General features: G+C 38.1%; 1 protein-coding gene across 1 annotated transcript in view; it reads right to left on the minus strand.

Moving 5' to 3' along the window:
* The window catches only part of ADGRV1 (adhesion G protein-coupled receptor V1), a gene marked incomplete at its 3' end in the record, with an annotated part of 91,476 nt that overhangs the window by 42,531 nt on the left and 28,635 nt on the right, over positions 1–20,310 (minus strand). The window contains exons 12-20 of the mRNA XM_061354375.1: positions 10,409–10,535; positions 10,135–10,320; positions 9,088–9,268; positions 8,037–8,200; positions 7,265–7,388; positions 6,627–6,893; positions 4,128–4,254; positions 2,466–2,683; positions 567–1,310 (exon numbers count right to left, since the gene is read on the minus strand). Coding sequence (XP_061210359.1) covers positions 567–1,310; positions 2,466–2,683; positions 4,128–4,254; positions 6,627–6,893; positions 7,265–7,388; positions 8,037–8,200; positions 9,088–9,268; positions 10,135–10,320; positions 10,409–10,535 — 2,138 coding nt within the window. The remainder of the gene's footprint in view (positions 1–566; positions 1,311–2,465; positions 2,684–4,127; positions 4,255–6,626; positions 6,894–7,264; positions 7,389–8,036; positions 8,201–9,087; positions 9,269–10,134; positions 10,321–10,408; positions 10,536–20,310) is intronic.

Genomic DNA, 20,310 nt, shown 5'->3' on the forward strand with positions numbered 1-20,310 from the left:
CATGCTTTTCCTCTAGTGCACTGGGAATATGGACTTTAGAAATGTATACCAAATTCCAAAACATTTTTACAACAGTATTAGTATTCCTCTGTCTCCAAAAACTCTCCTACTCAGCAAATCATATGATCACAGCTGCCTTTTCCACATGTATACTAAGATGATAGCTCATTCCTATTGTGCTAAAACACATAGATAACTGTTCTTTCCAGAATTCGAGGGAAAATAGTCTGTTTTCAGCTACAGTGCTGTAAATCTGATGGAAATCATTAATTTCAAAACGTATATAACTGTATGCATACATGATAGGCATACAAATATAAATATGAATTATTAGTTTAATTTTTAAATTATTGCAATCCAAGCTGTGCTACTTTTTTTTTTTTTTTTAGCTTTCTCAACTCTAATTTCCATATGCTTTTTTAAAACAATCAGAATTTTCTATCCACTCAACTAACTAATCAGATATAATAATTTCAGTATCTTGCATACACTCGTAGAGGAGCTAGGCTCTTCTATACATGGCAGAAAATTCCATATTTAAAAAATAATGCAGGCTATTGGCTCACCATCAGCAATTGCTTCTCCTTTAAGACTTTTCATTCCTCCCACAATGGGAATTCCATCCATGTAAAATTCAATTATACCTTCATCCAGAGTAATCAGAAGGTGAAGCCAAGTATTTTCATCCAGGTATTTCAGGACTGCTGCTCTAGCCATGTATGTCATATTGGATCCTAATGCTGTATAATGAAGCACTACAGAAACATGAGAATCATTTGTCTGGATTTTCACACCATAATATAAGGTCCCATTATCATTATCCTTTTCAACTACGTAACCATCAGTACTGAAGTTAGGAATTAACCATGCTGAAAATGTAAAATTGGTTATTGCAGTATTTCCGTTGTACAGGTATTCTGGATCAATAATCCCAAATGCATCCTCTTTTCCACTGAAATACAAAGCATCTGTTCCACTGTGGTGACGCCTCATGTGGGGTTGAGATTGTACTGAACTTGGAAATGATCCCAGCAACAAGAGGTCTACCATTGATGGCAGTCCAGCTTGGAACGTACTAGACAGTATTTCCCAACCTAAACGGACAACACCAAAGGTGCCTTTCTGTCTCCAGATGGTGAAGTCTGTAATATAGGAAAGATCATCTTCAGAAAGAACATCTTCCGCGATCTCTGTGTCCTGGCTCTCTGGATCTATAACAAAAACTCCAAAAGGGTCATCACTGAACGGGATCATCACAGTTACAGCAAGGTTTCCTTCAGACAACTGACCTCCAGGACCAGGAGATCCACCTGTATAATGGAAGTTGAAAGTGCAAAGGTTAATGGTCTGAACACAGTCTGAATAAAGTTGCTATGTACTTTAAGATTTTTAAACAAAATGCATTTCTAAAAAGGCTTAAATCTTCTTTAAAGAGCCTCTGAAATCACAGAAAATGCTCTCATTTAACAATAATATAATTTAACTGTATCATTTTTAAAAGATTATATGACAATTTTCATAGAAAACAAAGCAGACTGTAATTTTTAACAGCAAAACATACATTTGTCTTTCAGCTGAAGCAAGATTTACCTCCAACTTTTCCATATTAGTCAATCAGATAGGTTACCTTCGGTTCATTTGACAAACAGGGGGCCAAATTCAGTTCTCATATTACTCATATTACTCTAAGAATTACACAAATATGGAACGGCAAAATTTGGACCATTGACTCTGAAACAGAAGCAGAGATACCTTACAAAACCAGGTTGTGTACTAAAACTGCTGCCAAAGTCCTTCCATCCTGCCAAGTCATCTCCTTCTTCACAGTAAGAATTCATGATACAAAATCATAATGTGAATATAGAGCCTCTATGCTCAACGTGTGCAGTGATCTACTTATCATAGGTATGAAATCTTCTGTACACACATATGGATTTCACTTACAGGAAAGGTCAACACATATTTTCAGTTTTGTCTGGGCTCAGAAGACCATAAATAGTACTGAGGTGAAATGAGTCCAGCAGATTTGGAACCCTGCTCAGTAGCAGACCTGTAGTAGTTGTAGTTTAAGTCATATGAAGTGGTAACTATAAGTGTTTTACCTCCTTTAGAAAAAGCAAACAGACCAACCAAACTCCATCATGGTAAACATGCATAGCCTCTAATAGCTTTACTTTGTCTTCAACTACATGAAGATCTACATCTCTGAAATCACAAGGAGGCGTTCTTTTTTAAGGTCAGATCACCAAAATGTGTGTAACAGTAATTCAGGAACTGAGTAACTGCGTTCATATATCTAAGTTCAGATTAAATGAAAAATAAACCCTAAAACCTTACCAGAAAAGTACAGGATATCAAGACATGATTCAAGGCAAAGCTCTTTTCAGGGTTGGTTTCATTTTGATTGATTAAACATAATTATTTGCTACCAGATATTAAAGGAATGGTAATAATGAAGACAATACCTGAAGCATTCACCAACTTTAGAACATAAAATTCATTGAACTCAGGAATTCCATCCGAAATAGCATGGAGTGTTATTGGCTTTGATCCTTCACCATCTCTGAAGCACAAAGTCCCATATGTTTCATAGAACTCTTCTCCTGGCCTCAGCGCAGAGTCATTATCAAACAGCTGCCAGGTCAATGAGACATTGCCAAAGCGTCCTCTGTGTCTCAGAACCCTGTTCAGCGATACAGAAAGAGTGAACATCCTGGCAGGCATGCATCAGCTTTCTTTAACAAGGGAAAACACAATTACATTAATATTCCTTACTGTGAAAAATAATATACAACATTCTGGGTTAACATGAAAAGTAAACACAGGCATGAACAATAAACAGTCATCTTTGAAGGCCCACAATTTCACAGTAAAATTTTACTTCCAGGTATACCACAGGCACTTGAGAAAAGAGGTAACCAATGCAGGTCCATGCAAAGTAGCACTGTTAAGCTAAACGTACATTCGTCTTGCTTTTATTATGTAAATAATAAATTCCAATGTATAACAGTTCAAGTTAACATTAAAAATTGATATACCTGGCCAACCTTGGACAAGAAAGAGGATCATCTACATTTAACCACAAACATGTCTTGCTTTAACCATCAAGCATCCTTAAATTCTTTCTTATATTGGTGTCAAATTCAGATTATACCCTATGTCCTTCAGAAATCTGTGGTTATTCCACATTAAGAACATAGTAAATAAAAACAATATTTTTTTCATAACTCCCTGATAAATTAATTTCAGCAGTTTCCAAACGGCAGCACAAATAAAAACTGAGTGCCTTTATTAACAGTGTGCTGTACATAGAAAAAGTGTGCTCCTGTTTGAATAATAAAATAAAATCCTGTACAAAGAGGCTGAATGTAAAAAGACTCTTTTCTCTATCTGTTCACAATGATTGTGATTTTATATCCTGTCTAGGGCTTCTTAATGAAAACTCAGTATTTTTACCAAACTGTAATGCCATTCCAACTTTATGGAACATAGCAAGGTAAGATGCCAAACAAACTCATTTCTTAACCCTTCCCATTCCCAAATACATCCCAGTGTCTGGAAGGAAAATATTTTCAGAGATCAGACTGGGGAAGAGTATTTCCAGTCTAGAAGAATGCCACATATGGACTTCGAGTACAGACTTCCATCTGTAAATAACAGATAGAAGAAAACCAAACTAACAGGAGTATAGTGATACAGGTTATTTGTAGGGAAAGACTTCAAAGTAGGATGCAAAAAGAAATTAACAACCACATAGTTATATATATATGTATTTTGAAAAGTTTTTTTACTTCTCTGTTAGCCCAGATTATATTCTGGTCAATCATCTAAATTTTCTGTAAAGTCTACTGCGACTATAACAAGATAACAGTAACAAGATTAAAAAGTCTTATTTTTTACGTTTTAACATTAATTTCTGTATACATTTAAGTATGCACACTCTACTTGATAATATACAATTGATGTGTTCAGTATGTTTACAGATCATTTAATCCAAAATTTGGTAATGTTTTTCTTTAATATATTTTTATCAAAGTAAGCTTGTGTGGGATTAGATTGAAGTATTATTCATAAAGTGCCACATACATCAGCTAAAAGTACAAAAGTATTATTTGAAGTTTACTTACAAAAAATTGTTACTTTTGCCTTCTTCCACTGCCTTCTCTAAAGGTTCCAAGGAGAAAATTCCATTAGGATCATCATTTGCTTCAATAATAACTGTAGCCACTCCAGCCTTGAAGATAACAGTATCCCCTAAAAAAAAAAAGTGATTAATGTTATCAAAACTGAAATCAGAAATGGAGGAAACTTGAACACAGAGGGTGTTTCTGTCTCACACTAACTGCTTTATGCAAAGAAAGAAATTAAGCGTGGAAAAAAAAATGAGTGAAAACCAATAATTGAGATATTCGGTAACAGGCAAATCAGAATAAAAGTACTTCAGCAGCATCTTGTGCAAAGAGCAAGACAGGAAAAAAATATGTGACATGACCAGAGATCTGAGCAGAAATGGTTGTATAAGAGGTATTAATTCATGTTTGATCAATTGATCAAGTTAAAAGAAAATACTTATATTCAGATATCCCAGCTCTCCTTTAGACCTAGAATAGAAATACTGCACTTAAGTTAAACACATGCTAAGGACAATATCTAAGAGTTTGTTAAAACCCATATCCCAGCCTATTTGAAAGGAAAAATACAAGATACCTGTGACACATAGTGAAAGGTAGTAGGATTTATGTGTATTAGCACTATACAGACACAGTTACACCCTCTATATGTCCACAGATGTATATTATTTTCCACCCCATCCCACTTTTTATCTTAAGAGCATCACACTAGCTTTTGTTCCAAAGTAAACCATGTGTTCACTGCTTTAATTTCATACACCTGTATATACAGTCCAACATGATTTTCAAAAGGGTTGCAACAACCAAGGTCAGTATATGCAGCAGATCACAGAAAGAATTTATCTATTTTTTTTGCTTCCAGGAGTGTGTATAGAAACATTCTGCATTCTTAATGATTTTAGTGAGGCTGTATGATGAGATGTTCCTCCTTTCAAAGGGAACCTGCAGCTACCCATTCTTGTAGGACCAGTGTGACAGGAGGGAGATATCATCTGCTCCCAGTAGAGTAGTAAGGGAAAATACCAGTAAATCCTGAAGAAAGTTAGTAAAGTGGAAAGAGATCACTGAAGAGAAAATTTAAAAAAGGAGAACGGCTTTGCCCAATAATTTCCATGTAGTTCACTTTGGATACCAGGGTGAATTCTAGCTGACCTCAGCAAACAGATAAGCTACTTTATACACAAAAAAATTGATTAAAATTCTTAATAATTCTCTTGCTGTCTGCCAGAAATTACTAGGGTGGATGGAGTTCGAGATCCGTGAAGCCTTGTGAGCAATTCATAAATAGGCTACAGGGTGTCTGCTTTCGTGTGACCTGAAGCACTCCCTTAGTCTCACTAACTGTGAATTCTAGGTCATCGTAGAAATTAGAGCTAAGACACCTCATATGCATGTCTAAATGAAGAAATATAATTTTACATTTCCTCATCTTGAACTGAGTCCCTGGCAGGTATATTAATTTGTGAACCTACTCTAATGTGACGGTATAGTCTTATGGCTAATTGTAATAGTCTTCCTTTGCTTTACTCAATTCTCACACGTTGTGATGAGATATTCAGTTCGGGTTTGGTTTGCACTGCAAAAATATGCAATGCATTCACAGCTGGTTATTACCTTGCAGCTACAGAATAATAGCAACTGAAGGACAGTTTATCATTAAAATTTGCTAAGAGACCTTTAGATGACTCTGCCACAACCTTAAATTTTGGGAGGGCTAGAGGTGGAGGGTCATTATTGAGCAGGCAGACCCCAGAAAATGTTTTTTATACTAAACTTATTTTTCTTATCAATAGCAAACAGCAGTGATTTTTATTCCAGAAGATACCTATTTCAAAAATAGGAATTTGAATAATTTTCTATCATTTCCTGCTAAATGAAAACTTAACAAAAATTTAAAAAGACATTATTTCTAAGAAAATAAACCCATTCTTTACTTGTGATACATTGCGTAATTTCTATCACACATTTTTCTGTAGATTAAGACTTTTAAATCAATGTCAAACTGAAAAAAAGTATGCTTACATTGCACTAATACAAAAAATAAAAGAGACCAATTTACAAGGGTTTCCTCTAATATAAGGCACTTCTGTTTGTTTTTACAAAAATCAGGCTGTTGTGTAGTATACACTGAACACAACAAAAAATCTAAAATAAGTGCTCTTTTCTTAAGACTGCTGCAGTACTAACATTCTTTAGTCTTATATTTCTGTAGTCAAGTCAAACACCCATCTAATTTGGAGCATTTACATTTGAAAAGAGAGCTTCACGCCAGTTATTTTTGCAGGAAAGATTTCATTTGATTTTTGTTTCCAATTACACAATTCAAGATGAAAATCCAAACACATTGTGGGCAGTAATTGTACAGAAATACTGAAGCAAAGTTTATTAATACCTGGCATTTATATATTGCTTTGTGATAAGACCGAGCTGGTAAAAAAAATGCAAGTGAGGGAAAAGGGGAAAGTTACTAAACAGACATCAAATCATTACTTTTACCTGTAGAATTCAAAAGGAAGATATAAAATGTTTCATCAGTTTCAGGGATATCATCATCATTAATATACACAGATAGGTTCTGCTCTCTTTCTCCAACATCGAACAAAATGACACTGCTCTTTCCACTAGGAACAAAGTCTCCTTCTTCAGCTGTTGCATCTCCATTAACAGTAATATACTGTGCAGCAACAGCGACGTCTGCAGATCCGTTCCTTAGGACTGTGAAGTTTGCAACACTTCCTTCTTTAACGCTCACTGTCAGGGGTTCTGAAAACACACAAGCAACAGATTTGAGTTCAAGCCTGAGCTCCTTGCATGTGGCAGCCCGTTTTCTTAATCCTGCCAAAGAGGATGGTCCTCCTCCGTGAAACAGAAGGCATGTGTGGAAAATGCATGGAAACCCTGGTAGGTACAAGAGAAAACTGTTGTACTTAGCCAGCTAGCCAATCCCAGTATCAACACAGTGAAAATAAAATAAGAGAAGGCTCTGAAGGAAACAATACAAATTCAACAGAACAAACATAAAAATGCTTTATACTAGTTCCATTGGTATTAGGATTTCTCAATGATCTGGTCTGTCAATAAAATCTCTTTGAGGTAGCATATGTAATCTACACATAAAACCAGAAATATCTAACCTGCAAAATAAATGGGATCATCATTCCTTGTAATCTGTAAAATTGCACTGGTTATATTGCCCAGCCTGGCTCCACCAGTAGCATTGAATAAGCTGACGACAAATACTTCCATCTCTTCAGGTACCTGAAGGAGAAAGTATCACTAGATTAATTTCTTAGACACAAACCAATTAATTAATTAAAATGCACACCCAAGGGGGTTAACAAAACAGAGATTTTTGAGTGTTGTTTTTATTTACTGATCCTCAAGTGTGTCAAATGACACTTCATACCATAACACAGAAATCACAGTGCAAAATCCTTGTAATTAATCCACTCCCTTAATAAGTCCTTGTAATAGCTTTTTACTGTTGTACAGACAAACTAGAAGTTATCTAACAGTTTCCACCTTCTGATACATGTAATTTACTCTCACAACTTTATTTATTATTAATTATTCACATTCCTTCTTATATTACTTCAAAAATATCAGCATTAAAATTAGGATTTCTGCTATCAAGATAAGGGCTTTATTCAAATTAGTTATCTTTAATTTAACCACATTCAATTACTCTCTGCTTATAACTTTATTTATAGGTATGCATGGATTCTCAAATTTTTCTTTTATGATTTGCTGAAGTAATCTCAGTATTACCCTGCTATTTTGCTTTTCCCTACAAATACTTATCAGGCTTTTAAAACACAGACATCCCTTCTTTCTCCTTAAATTGTAATGTTCTAGCATTTACTCTTTGCCCATATACTCACACAAGAACACTGTAAACATGTTTACCTCATCTGGCAGTGAGTAAATGGTGATATTTTTTGAAGACTCCATATTATCAAAGAAAACAGTCCCTTGCTCTGGATAGATGTCATTGGTACATGCTGGGTCAACAACCCAAGACACACTAACATTGCCGTAGTTCCCTTGGTTTCTTATAACTCTGTAAGTTGCTAAAAAATTCAAACATATACAGTTAGTGCATCTTCAGAAGAATTCAAATGAAAAACATCAGCAAAGCTGAAACGAAGAAAAAGGAAATAAGTAAATCCACTTCTTGCAAAACTAATAGGTAAGAGCACTGTACAAATGGACAAAGGTAGAACATCTAAGCAGTCCAAACTTGCTCAAATTTGTTATTTATTATAAGCCTGTAAATATACTTGATAATTGAAAAGAGATAGATAAACTGAAGTCACCCACATGAATCACAAAACCATAGAATGGTTTGGGTTGTAGGGGACCTTAAAGCTCATCCAGTTCCAACCCTGCCACAGGCAGGAACAACTTACACTACACCAGGCTGCTCCAAGCCCCATCCTTGTCCAGTCTGGCCTCACCACCCTCACAGGGAAAAACTTTTTCCTAAAATCTCATCTCAAGCTCCCCTCTGTCAGGTTAAAGCCATTCCCTCTTGTTCTGTCCCTACAAGCCCTTGTCCAAAGCCCCTCTCCAGGCTTCTTGTAGCCCCTTTAGGCACTGGAAGCTGCTTTAAGGTCTTCCCAGATAGTTTATTTCAAATATGAATATTTAACTCTATTCTCCTCTCACATATCACGCTATGCGTTGCGCCCTGCAAGCAGAGCTACTACCTCCAGGCTGCACTTAACACACACATCAATACTCTGTCCCTCCTGCCTGGCATATTCTCTAGTCATTTTTTTACTGGATCAATCCCTCTGGCTTCTCAGGCCCACTGCACATCATGCTAGCACTGTACCATTATGGAAACTCCTGAGTGAAGACTAGTCAGACATTGCGCTAGAGGGGTGAAATGGGGAACAGAAGCCCTGCAGAGGCAGGCAGCAGATAAAGCAGTAACTCTAATAAATAGAATTACCAGCATGGACGATTTCTCCTTTGCTTTCCTTTATCGTTATGGATAGTTCATCAGGTAGAAACTGAATGACACCATGTGGGTCATCATTCTTCAGAATGGTTATATTGACCCTTGTGGCATTCCCCAGCTTGCCTGGCATTTCACTGTAGCCACTGAGGACTACAGAATACATCTCATCCAGCTAGAAGACAGAAAACTCAGTCAGAACAAAAAGACATATTCAGTGTTCACATCCAAAACAAATGGGCAAATGTCCACAGTATCTGGCCTGGCAGAAACAGATACAAATTTAAAAAAAGGAAATCACACACACTTTCTACATGCACAACATGTTTGCACATTGCCAGCAGAACAAAGAAATAATTACAAATTGCTATTTCTGCTAGCACCATTTTCTCAAAAAATCTATCATTACTGTAGGCAAGGACTTATTTTGTGTACTTAACTTAGAATCACATCAATTCACTACTACATTTGTAATGCTCCTGAAAGGCATTTTTTTCCATAAGATTTGTTAATTCGTGGCTTTATAACAGGGAAAGCAAAGATTTTAAAAGCATTGGCAGCAAGCTAATTCGAAAAGAATGTGTCAGCTTGCTTTGTTAGTCTAATGGGTCTTTGTACATTATATATTTCCTGAAAAACACTCAGATAATGCTTCAAGGGACATTAAAACTAGCATTGCATCTATGTATCTGTATGGCAAATATTAGTCTAGACTGGTGAGCACTGAGTGAAACCAGCAGACAATTACTAGAGAAGAAACAAAAAAGTAAGTGGTTCTCCACACAGTTCAAGTGAACAATGGCACTCTTTACTGGAGAATATAATAGATAACATACATGGATTCAATATGGAAATGTTTGAATTCACAGAAAAAAATCCATTGAGGACATTTAAACACAAAGACACCATCTGTTCATTCAGATATCCCTGGGAAGGCATTCTTCAGAAAAACCATTACACACGTGTTGTGTCCCTATACATTTACCTGTATTTTATATGCCTGTGAATGCAATTTGAAGAAAGAAACATATCAACTTTTACCTCTGGAATCCCATCCATCCTTGTCAGAAGAGTAATTATGATCTCTCTTTCACCAGGCTTAAACTCCAAAATCCCTGTGCTTCCATAAAACTCATTAGTGTCTCTTGGTTCTACAGTGTAGCGTAGAAACTGCCTTATAAGACTTCCTCTGCTGCGGACAATCTGCAGTTCAACAGACTCCCCTTCCTGTAAGAAAAGAAATGCAGCTTTATACCAGCACTCTGCTTAAGCTACTTTATCCATAATTATTAAAGGAAAATACTCAGATAGCTACCTTGATACTGTAAGGACCTCTGGAAGAGGGAGAAAATTCAAATAATCCTCCAGGATCATCATTTTCCAAAATAGTAATTTCGCAGGTGGTAAACCCATATTTCAGTATTTGATTTTCCACACTGACCCTGAGAAATGAAGGCAAGAGGGTTTTTTGAGTGGCAATTCTTGTTTGGCAAATAAAGACACACCTGTGTGAAGGACATCAGAATATTGATCAATTTTACAAACATGCTAATTAAACAATTACCTGCAAATAATAATATTAATTAAGAAAGACATATCAGTATGTTTTATCCATTTGTAAGGAGAACCTTTGCTTCTAAAGAAACTTTGTTTTCTGACTAGTTTTCACAGTTGGCAATTTTGGGGTTTTTTAGTCACACACCCACAAAACACACAAAAAAAGATACAGAATGTGCAGCAAGAAGTTAGAGTCACTTTTAGTATTACCTTGCATATGGATCAAAATATAAGGGATAATGCAAAATCACTTACACAAACCAAAATTACATTGACAACTACATATTCCTACCCTCTTCCACAAGAGTAACTACTGCTACAAATAGGAAGAGACTTGCTCTTCAATAATGTGGATTTCATGTGTGTTAACCTACTTTTCCTACTACCTGTCGGATCCCAGCCTGGCTCTAGGAAGTGCTGGACCTACTGTCAGTAGCTCAGACTCATTCCTCTTCTCCTCCCTTACTCACAAACCCTATATATGCCTAAAACCTATACACCTAAAAGCTTATGGTGAAGGGTTGCAGGTATGATCAGACAGAACTCCTCTTGGTGGAGGATTTCTCACCCTGGGCTACTGCCATACCATCTTGGTCTTACTCATGGACACAAACAGGCCACATCTGACAGAAGAAGGAAAGCCTGTGCATTTCTTGCATTCATTTCCTCAGATGTGGTGATTTTCAATGACATTAAGCTCACCGCAGAGAATGCCAGAAGGACTATTACTAAAGAATAGAGACTGATGGTTTGGATATGGTTTATTATATGGTGGTTTATGTATTTAAATTTCTGAGCATCTTCCCTCTTTCCTGAAGAAAATGTCAATGGATTCACCCACCATATTATAAATACTTTTATGGTTTCACTGACCTACAACCCAGACTTTCATGAAACACTCCTCCATATAGATATAAATGTAATCTATTATAGCCAATATTTGAAAACAGTTCCAGAACTGTTTCCACAAACACTCCATAAATAACTGGGAGACAACCTTCCAGCCCCCCCTCCCCCCCAAAATTAAACATCAGTGTATCTTGTAGCAAAGCCTAAATTGAGGATACAAGATGGAAAATAAGAACTACCTTTTTAAAAAGGTAACAAGTCATGTTTAATGTACATAAAAAATAAGTCAGCAGACACAATAACTTGTGTTAACATAAACTAAATGTAGGTTATTAAAAAACAAGATAACTACAGAAAACAACCTCTCTATAATTCCAATCAGTTCAGTCATTTAGTTTGGGCAATTTGTATTTCTGGCAGTTTAAAACAACTAATCCATTATTGCATCAAACAGTTCAATATCAAACACTAAGCCATGCATTCATAACTTTCATCATTCACAGATCCTAAATAAAGAAACGCCTTCAAGCAAGAACCCCATGCCATCAAATGAAACACCAAAGGGCAAGCATGCATTGTCTGATGAGATGCAGAAGACGTGATTCCTGAGAGGAAAAGAAATGATAAAGGCAGATTCTGTCCAAAGCAATCACTTGTAAAACAAAGCATTGATTCACTGAAGACAAACCATGGTTCACTGCACTTACCCAAAGTACACGACAAACCTTTCTGTCTCTACCCTGTCAACACAGAAAGAAAGAAAGAAAGGGGATGGGGGAAGGAATGAAAGCACCACTTGCTACAATTTCAATGGTACTAATCTTAGAAAAGAATAATAATTAAAAAAAAACACAACCAAACCACACAAAAGAAAACATAAAGCTTGCTTTTTCCTTTCCAAACACTTATAGCATTCATTTTATGAGAATGCTACTTGCTTGGCATTTTCCTGTTTACAAATGGGAGCAAGTGGGCAGATCCCACTTAGGAGAAATGATGCCATGACCAATGTCAAGACCCATTCATGGTTCACTTTACCAAGCACTCCTCCAAGAGCTCAATTACTGCCAGCCTCTGTGCCTGCACAAAATGGCACCAGAAACTCAGGTTTATAAATAGCCCTTCTTTAAAAATACATAAAGCATCTACATGCCTCCACGATGTGTCGTTTCATCTATCTGCCACAGTAACCGACAAAAGCAGATAAGCACAGTGGGAGTTCCAATGAGTACATATGAAATACTATTTTGGCACTAAATTACATGAAACTTTATTTTTAACAATTTTTCAGTTAACCAAATTATCAAAGTAAAATAGCAATATAGAAATATAACAAACAAAAATACAAAAATAAGAAAAGAGTATTTGCTAATCTCTTAATTGTTCCATTTTGGCCAAGCACTTACAATAAACATCAAGTCAGATAAAGGACAGTATTGTTCTGCAATGGCAACCACGAACTTGTCTTTCTTACTCTAAAATAAAATATATATTACATATAAAACCTGTATCTCCTATCAAAATACCGTAAATGGATTACTACAGCATTTACAAACTGATATACTGAATCCACTAGTCTCAAAAAAGAACTCAGCTTCAGAATTCAGTAAAGATAAGAGTTTAACCAAAAGTTTGAGACAATAAAGCAAAAACTCTGCTAGATTCATTCTTCTAAGAGATCTGAGTTAATGGAAATCTCTCTTTGACTTCCAATGTGGCTAGATTTAAAATACTATACATTGAGACATTCTCCCTTCTTTCAGAAACATATGCAGAAGTCTTACAAAACCATCAAAGCATCAATACAATGAAAAGGTTAAAGAGAAAATTCCAGAGCCAAAATTCATGCTATATTTTTTATTATACTGCTTTTAATGCTAAAACCTAACTAGATCACTAAGCTCTTAGTAATATAATTTACAACAGAGAATACAAACGAGGCATTTTGTCAAGTCAGTTCTTAATACGTAAGTATAAGTTTAAGCAGCTAATACATAATTCATCAGAAAGTGACAGGGCATACCAAAAATAAATGATCTTTCAGCTGTCTGAAGTTACATTGCATGAGTCCAAACAAAGCTGAGTCAAAAAAGCCTCTTAGGATGAAATGAGGAATAGTGCTAGAGTCTAATAAGGATTCGAAGAGTCCTCTTTCACTCTTTGGGGTATGTGAAACCATCTCTTTATGCACTCCTGCACCAGCAGTGTAGAAATGGAACAGAACTTCCAAACCTCATGGTTTACGCTGATGAGGGTATTCAGAATCAACAATAAAAGTTACAACAGCTCCTTGTATGCAGTTGCATAGGCACCCCAAGCAGCTCCAGTTACTAGAGACTACTCAACTGGGAGTAAGGAGATAGAATCATTCAACTGACTAGGTTGGAAAAGACCTTTAAGATCATCAAGTCCAACAGTTGCCTCCGCACTGCCAAGGCCACCACTAAACCATGTCACTAAGGGTCTCATCTACACAGTTTGTGAACAGTTCCAGAGATGACCACACCACTGCCCTGGGCAGCCTGTTCCAATGCCTGAACACCCTCTCTGTGAAGAAATTGATCCTAATATCCAACCTAAACCTCCGCTGGTAGAGCTTGATGCTGTTTCCTCCTGTCCTATGCCTTGTTGCCTGGGAGCAGAGACCAGCCACCTCCTGGCTCCATCCTCCTCTCAGGCAGTTGTAGAGAGCCATAAGGTCCCACTGAGCCTTCTCCAGACTAAACCCCCCAGCTCCCTCAGCTGTTCCCCATCACACTTGTGCTCCAGGCCCTGCACCAGCTTCATTGCCCTTCTCTGGACCCACTCCAGCACCTCAATGTCTCTCTTGTAGTGAGGGGCCAGAACTGAACACAGGATTCTAGGTGTGGCCTCACCATGCCCAGTACAAGGGGACAATCATTGCCCTGGCCCTGCTGCCACACCGGTGCTGATACAGGCCAGGATGCCGTTGGCCTTCTTGGCTGCCTGGCACAAGCTGACCTATGTTCAGCTGTTAGTCAGCACCCCCAGGTCCTTTTTGTGAGCAGCTCTCTCTCTCATTGGAAAAGCCACTTGCCTTTCTTTCTCCTCAGCTTAACTTTTTCTGTAAAATGGCCATCTGTTGACATGAAATTTCATTTTATCAGAAAGCATAAGTGCTGGCAATGTTTATGATGCTGATATAAGAAATGCAATCTCAAGTGTTTAACTGTGCTTTCTGTGATGAAACAGCTGTAATAAGACAGTTCCCATGTAAAGTATCTCATTTGAAACTACTCTTCATTAGGGAAATCATTTATTAAAAAAAAAAAAACAAAAACAGCTAATTGTTATTTAGCAAGAACTACAGATTAGTTAGGACAACTAACAGAAGCTTCAAAACATCTCTCCCAGGGTTTTTTTATGCAGAGTACTACAAAATAGCAGAAAGATTTCTTACTAAGTTTAAAGCAACATGTCAATTTCAATGTTATTATCAACACAACACCACTGCAAATAAAATAAGAATTATTAACAGATGCGATGTTGTCAAATTTGATAGCTTTGGAGCAAGGTTTCGAGTTCCCCAGAAACAAACGTTTTGAAAGGCACCTGAGAAACTGATTTGCAATTGTGAATCTGTATTGCCGTTACTCTTAAAAACACTCTTCTCTAAAAACTTTCCTTTCTGTCAGGGTATCTCAGAAAAGGTGTATTCTGATTTCCTGTTGAATGTGACTCAATATGCTTCCTAGATCTGTAGTCAGTGCTCACCCCTTCTTCATTTTTTTCAGGATTATCTACTGATGATTAATGGCAGGACCTAGCTTTAAAGTAGGATTTGCTACATTATAAAATCCACACTGCTTCTCATCAGAGGGAACACCTTCTCTCCAGGTTTAATCCAACAATTATTTAATTTTGGAGGCTATTTTAATTTTTGTTACTCATAGCAGGAGATGTGGTGTTATTAGTCTAAAACTAATAAAAGTTAGCAGTAGGTGTCCAGCAGCACTCAATTAAACATTCTATAAAAAAGTCTTATTTAAACATTCAGACAAAAGTCTGATCAAACCCTTGAAGAAAAAGACAATGTTCTACGATTAAGAGTTCATTCATATAGCATCACATGTATTACTTAATAGAAAAATTACTTAAGAAAGATAAACACAGTTTTGAAACAGACATTAACCACAGGATATCACAAAGTTAGGAAAAATCTCAGCTCTGTGAAACAACATATAAGTGTTTCCCTGTATGCCAGTGCAGACAGCAACCCAAAAGATGTAAATATTACTTGAGTTCTGAATTAAGGACCATAGGCAGTACGCACTGCTTTAAATGGGACTTCTATGATCTACTAATTTTTTGTCATGAAATAATCTCTTAAAAACTAAAACATTACACTGACATCTCACAATGAAACAGTCAAACCTGTGTTTTGCTTTTGCAATTAAAAAAAAAAAAAATCTATTCTCTAAATGTACTCAAGACACAATTTAAGCCTTGTATCACATCACAGAAATCACTAGAACTATAAAAATCCCCCCATTACCTTGCTTCAGTTTTGCTTTATTACATATAGTAAACAAGATTTGTGTTTCAACATATGTATATGAATCTGTTTTGGTATCACAGAATCCCAAGGGTTGGAAGGGACCTCAAGAGATCATCTGGTCCAACCCCCCTGCAAGAGCAGGGTAACCTAGAGTACATCACACAGGAACTTGTCCAGGCGGGCCTTGAATATCTCCAATGTGGGAGACTCCACAACCCCCCTGGGCAACCTGTTCCAGTGCTCTGTCACTCTCACAGTAAAGAAGTTCTTCCTGATGTTAACGTGGAACCTTCTATGCTCCAGTTTACACCCATTGCCCCTTGTCCTATCACTGGATATCACTGAAAAAAGCCTAGCTCCATCATCCTGACACCCACCCATTACATATTTGTAAACACTGATGAGGTCACCCCTCAGTCTCCTCTTCTCCAAGCTGAAGAGACCCAGCTCCTTCAGCCTCTCCTCATAAGGGAGGTGTTCCATTCCCTTAATCATCTTTGTGGCTCTGCGCTGGACTCTTTCAAGCAATTCCCTGTCCTTCTTGAGCTGAGGGGCCCAGAACTGGACACAATATTCCAGATGCAGCCTCACCAAGGCAGAATAGAGGGGGAGGAGAACCTCTCTTGACCTACTAACCACACCCTTTCTAATACACCCCAGGATGCCATTTGCCTTCTTGGCCACAAGGGCACATTGCTGGCTCATGTTCATCTTCCTATCCACCAGGACCCCCAGGTCCCTTTCAGCTTCGCTACTTTCCAGCAGGTCAGTCCCCAGCCTGTACTGGTACATGGGGTTGTTCTTCCCCAGATGCAAGACTCTACACTTGCCCTTGTTGAATTTCATCAAATTTCTCCCTGCCCAACTCTCCAGCCTGTCCAGGTCTCGCTGAATGGCAGCACAGCCTTCTGGTGTGTCAGCCATTCCTCCCAGTTTAGTGTCATCAGCGAACTTGCTGAGAGTACACTCGGTTCCCTCATCCAGGTCATTGATGAAAATATTGAACAGCACTGGTCCCAGTACCGACCCCTGAGGTACTCCACTAGTCACAGATCTCCAGCTAGACTCTGCACCGTTGACCACAACTCTCTGCCTTCTTCCTTCCAACCAGTTCTTGATCCACCTCACTACCTGATTGTCAAGCCCACACTTCCTTAGCTTATCTATGAGAATGTTGTGGGAGACAGTATCAAATGCTTTACTGAAATCAAGAAAAACCACATCTACTGCTCTACCATCATCCATCCACCTAGTCACCTCCTCATAGAAGGCTATAAGGTTGGTCAAACATGACTTCCCCCTCATAAAACCATATTGGCTGTTCTTAATAACCCCCTCATCCTCGATATGCCTAGAAATGGAGTCAAGAATAAGTTGTTCCATCACCTTTCCAGGGACGGAGGTAAGGCTGACCAGTCTATAATTGCCCGGGTCCTCCTTCTTGCCCTTCTTATAGACTGGTGTGACATTTGCCATCCTCCAATCCTCAGGCACCTCTCCCGTTTCCCACAGCTTACCAAAGATGATGGAGAGTGGCCTAGCAATAACCTCCGCCAGCTCCCTCAGCACCCGTGGGTGCATTCCATCCGGACCCATCGATTTATAAATGTCCAGATTGCATAGCTGATCCCTAACCCAATCCTCATCTACCAAAGCAAACTCCTCCTTTGCCCTGACTCCTTCTGGGGCAATAGGAATCTGGGGCCCCCGGGGAGAGTCTGCAGGAGTAAAGACAGAGGCAAAGAAGTCATTCAGCACCTTTGCCTTCTTTATATCCTCTGTCTCCAGGGCACCCACCTCATTCAGCAGTGGGTCTATATTGCCTCTTGTGTTAGTTTTATCTGCTATGTATTTGAAGAAGCCCTTTCTATTGTCCTTAACCCGACTTGCAAGATTAAGTTCCAAGGAGGCCTTAGCTGTCCTAATTGCCTCCCTACATCCTCTAACAACTGTTCTATATTCCTCCCAAGTGCCCAGCCCCTCTTTCCATAATCCATAGATTCTCCTTTTCCACTTGAGTTTGCCCAGCAGCTCCTTGTTTAACCACGCTGGTCTCCTAGCTCCCTTACTTGATTTCCTGACCATTGGGACGCTCAGATCCTGAGCTTGGAAGAAGCGGTCCTTGAATGCTGACCAACTATCTTGAGCCCCTTTACCATCTAGTACCCTTTCCCACGAGACTTCTCTTAGCAGTTGATTGAAGAGGCCAAAGTTGGCCCTTCGGAAATCTAGAACTGTGGCCTTGCTAGGTATTCTATTCCTCCCACACAGGTTCCTAAACTCCACCATCTCATGGTCACTGCAGCCAAGGCTGCCATTGATCACCACCAAATCATATGATTTTGGTATCCAAAATCATATGAGTCATGACTCAAAAAAAAAAAAAAAAATTGAGCAAAAGGACAATTTGAATAGTTGCCTGTTCATGGATTATCACTTCCACAAATTAAATTCAATATATTGGTATATTGCTGTTTGCAGATCCCAAGGTCCACAAGCTCTCACTGTCAGCAAGCACAACTTGCATGCTGTAGAGGTCCTGGCCCTTCACTTGTGCCCATTGACAAATTGATAGCTGTGCATCTGCACTGTACTGAGGGGGTGATGACTGCCAACAGAAGCTGTTGTGCAGAAGGAAAAAACGACAACCAGATTTTTAGAAAACTGATTTCTATTTGTGGTTATCAGGTAAACTGAACAAACCTAGTATGTATATATGCTTTCAGAGAGCATACACATAATTTCCATAGCCTGTTCCACCCACATTCAATATGAAGGCCAAGGCCTCTTCTTTCTTATATAAATTTCACTACAGACATATGGTTTTATTTATGTTTGGTCTCAATGCAGGCCTATTCAGATATGGGCAGGCATTCAGCCTGAGCTGCTCCTAAAAAAAAGAAAATATGTAGAAGCTTCAGCAGGTACAGGATTGTCTTGCATCTTTATTACTCATCTGTCTTCTTTGGAAGCATATTCTTTATGATATACATTGGCCTCCATTTTCTGGACAGAATTTAGAGTTACTTTTAATATCTACGGCCTATGGACAGAAGCCATAGAGCAAGGAAGAAAACACTATTTTTAATGGCTCAGTTTCTTCTAAAGCTCATTTAAAATGTAAAATGCCTTAACAACACCACTGAGTTGTAAATAATACACCCTGTTAAAACTAATTATTTTTATTATTTTATCCATGCTATTACTAATTGCAGTAAATAGAATGCTTATGAACATATTTCTATGTCTATGGTTCCATTAAGGTTCTTACATGCTCTATTTTCCTACTGATTTATGCTGCAATTTATAAAACAGTACAAGCACATCCATAGCACAGTGCCTTTTTGTTTTCATGCTAATTCACTACTGCTGTGAGGTGCTGGCACCCAGGCCTTGAAAACTGAAATCTTCTGTTCATCCACAAAATAGAAACTATGCAGAAGGCAATACCACAGGCTTACACACATAACCCTGCCAGTATTCTTCAACATCGATTTGAAGAGTCATCTCCAGTACTGAAAGGATGATCTTTGCAATCATTTAATTCTTGGCTTCTGCTAATGTTGAAGTTGCCAGGTTTCACTGTTAGCCTTGAGTGACACTAGCCAGCAGACTTTATCTCCTCCTTGCCTACTTTTTTTCTACAGGCCAGATGACCTGTTCTTTACTTCACTCTCTGACCTTGCCAAGTATGGGAAAGCTGCTCACTGCTGGTACGCTTTTTACCAGCCACCTGCTACTTCCACCATACACAGTAAAGGCAGAACACTGGTTATGTTTGTTCAGCTGCCAGTTCAATCATCATTGCAGCTATTGTTTTCAAGACACAGGCTAGGCTTACTACTCAGAATAAGCAGCAGAAAGCTGTAATTCCACACACCTACAGAGCTGTTAGAACTTGAAAAGTTAATTTTTTTATGCTGTCCACTTCCTCTATCTACTTATTTATTTCCTACCCTTTCACTTGAATATTTTGGTCACCATACACAACTTCTTCACAGTCAGGTTGAACGGGGGCAACCTTTGGGCAACCTGGTCTAGTGGAAGTTGTCCCTGCCTGTCACAGGGGGTTGGAAATGGATGAGCTTTGAGGTCCCTTCCAATTCAAACCATTCCATGATTCCATTATTAGTGTTTCACTTTGTGCCAGAGACTCTAATTCCTTTGTATGAAGCAGTTTCATCCATAGGAAGGAGACCAGAGAACTGCTGCCAGCAGTCTCCATTTGTTTTTGTCTTGAACAGGACTGTCTTTCCAATGCAGGGAGTAGTCATGGTAGAATGAAATAACTC

Source organism: Neopsephotus bourkii, unplaced genomic scaffold (genome assembly GCF_033783945.1).
Source record: "Neopsephotus bourkii isolate Nb327-2 ecotype Australia unplaced genomic scaffold, CSIRO-AGI_Nbou_v1 NB_732, whole genome shotgun sequence".
Taxonomy (NCBI): Eukaryota; Metazoa; Chordata; class Aves; order Psittaciformes; family Psittacidae; genus Neopsephotus; species Neopsephotus bourkii.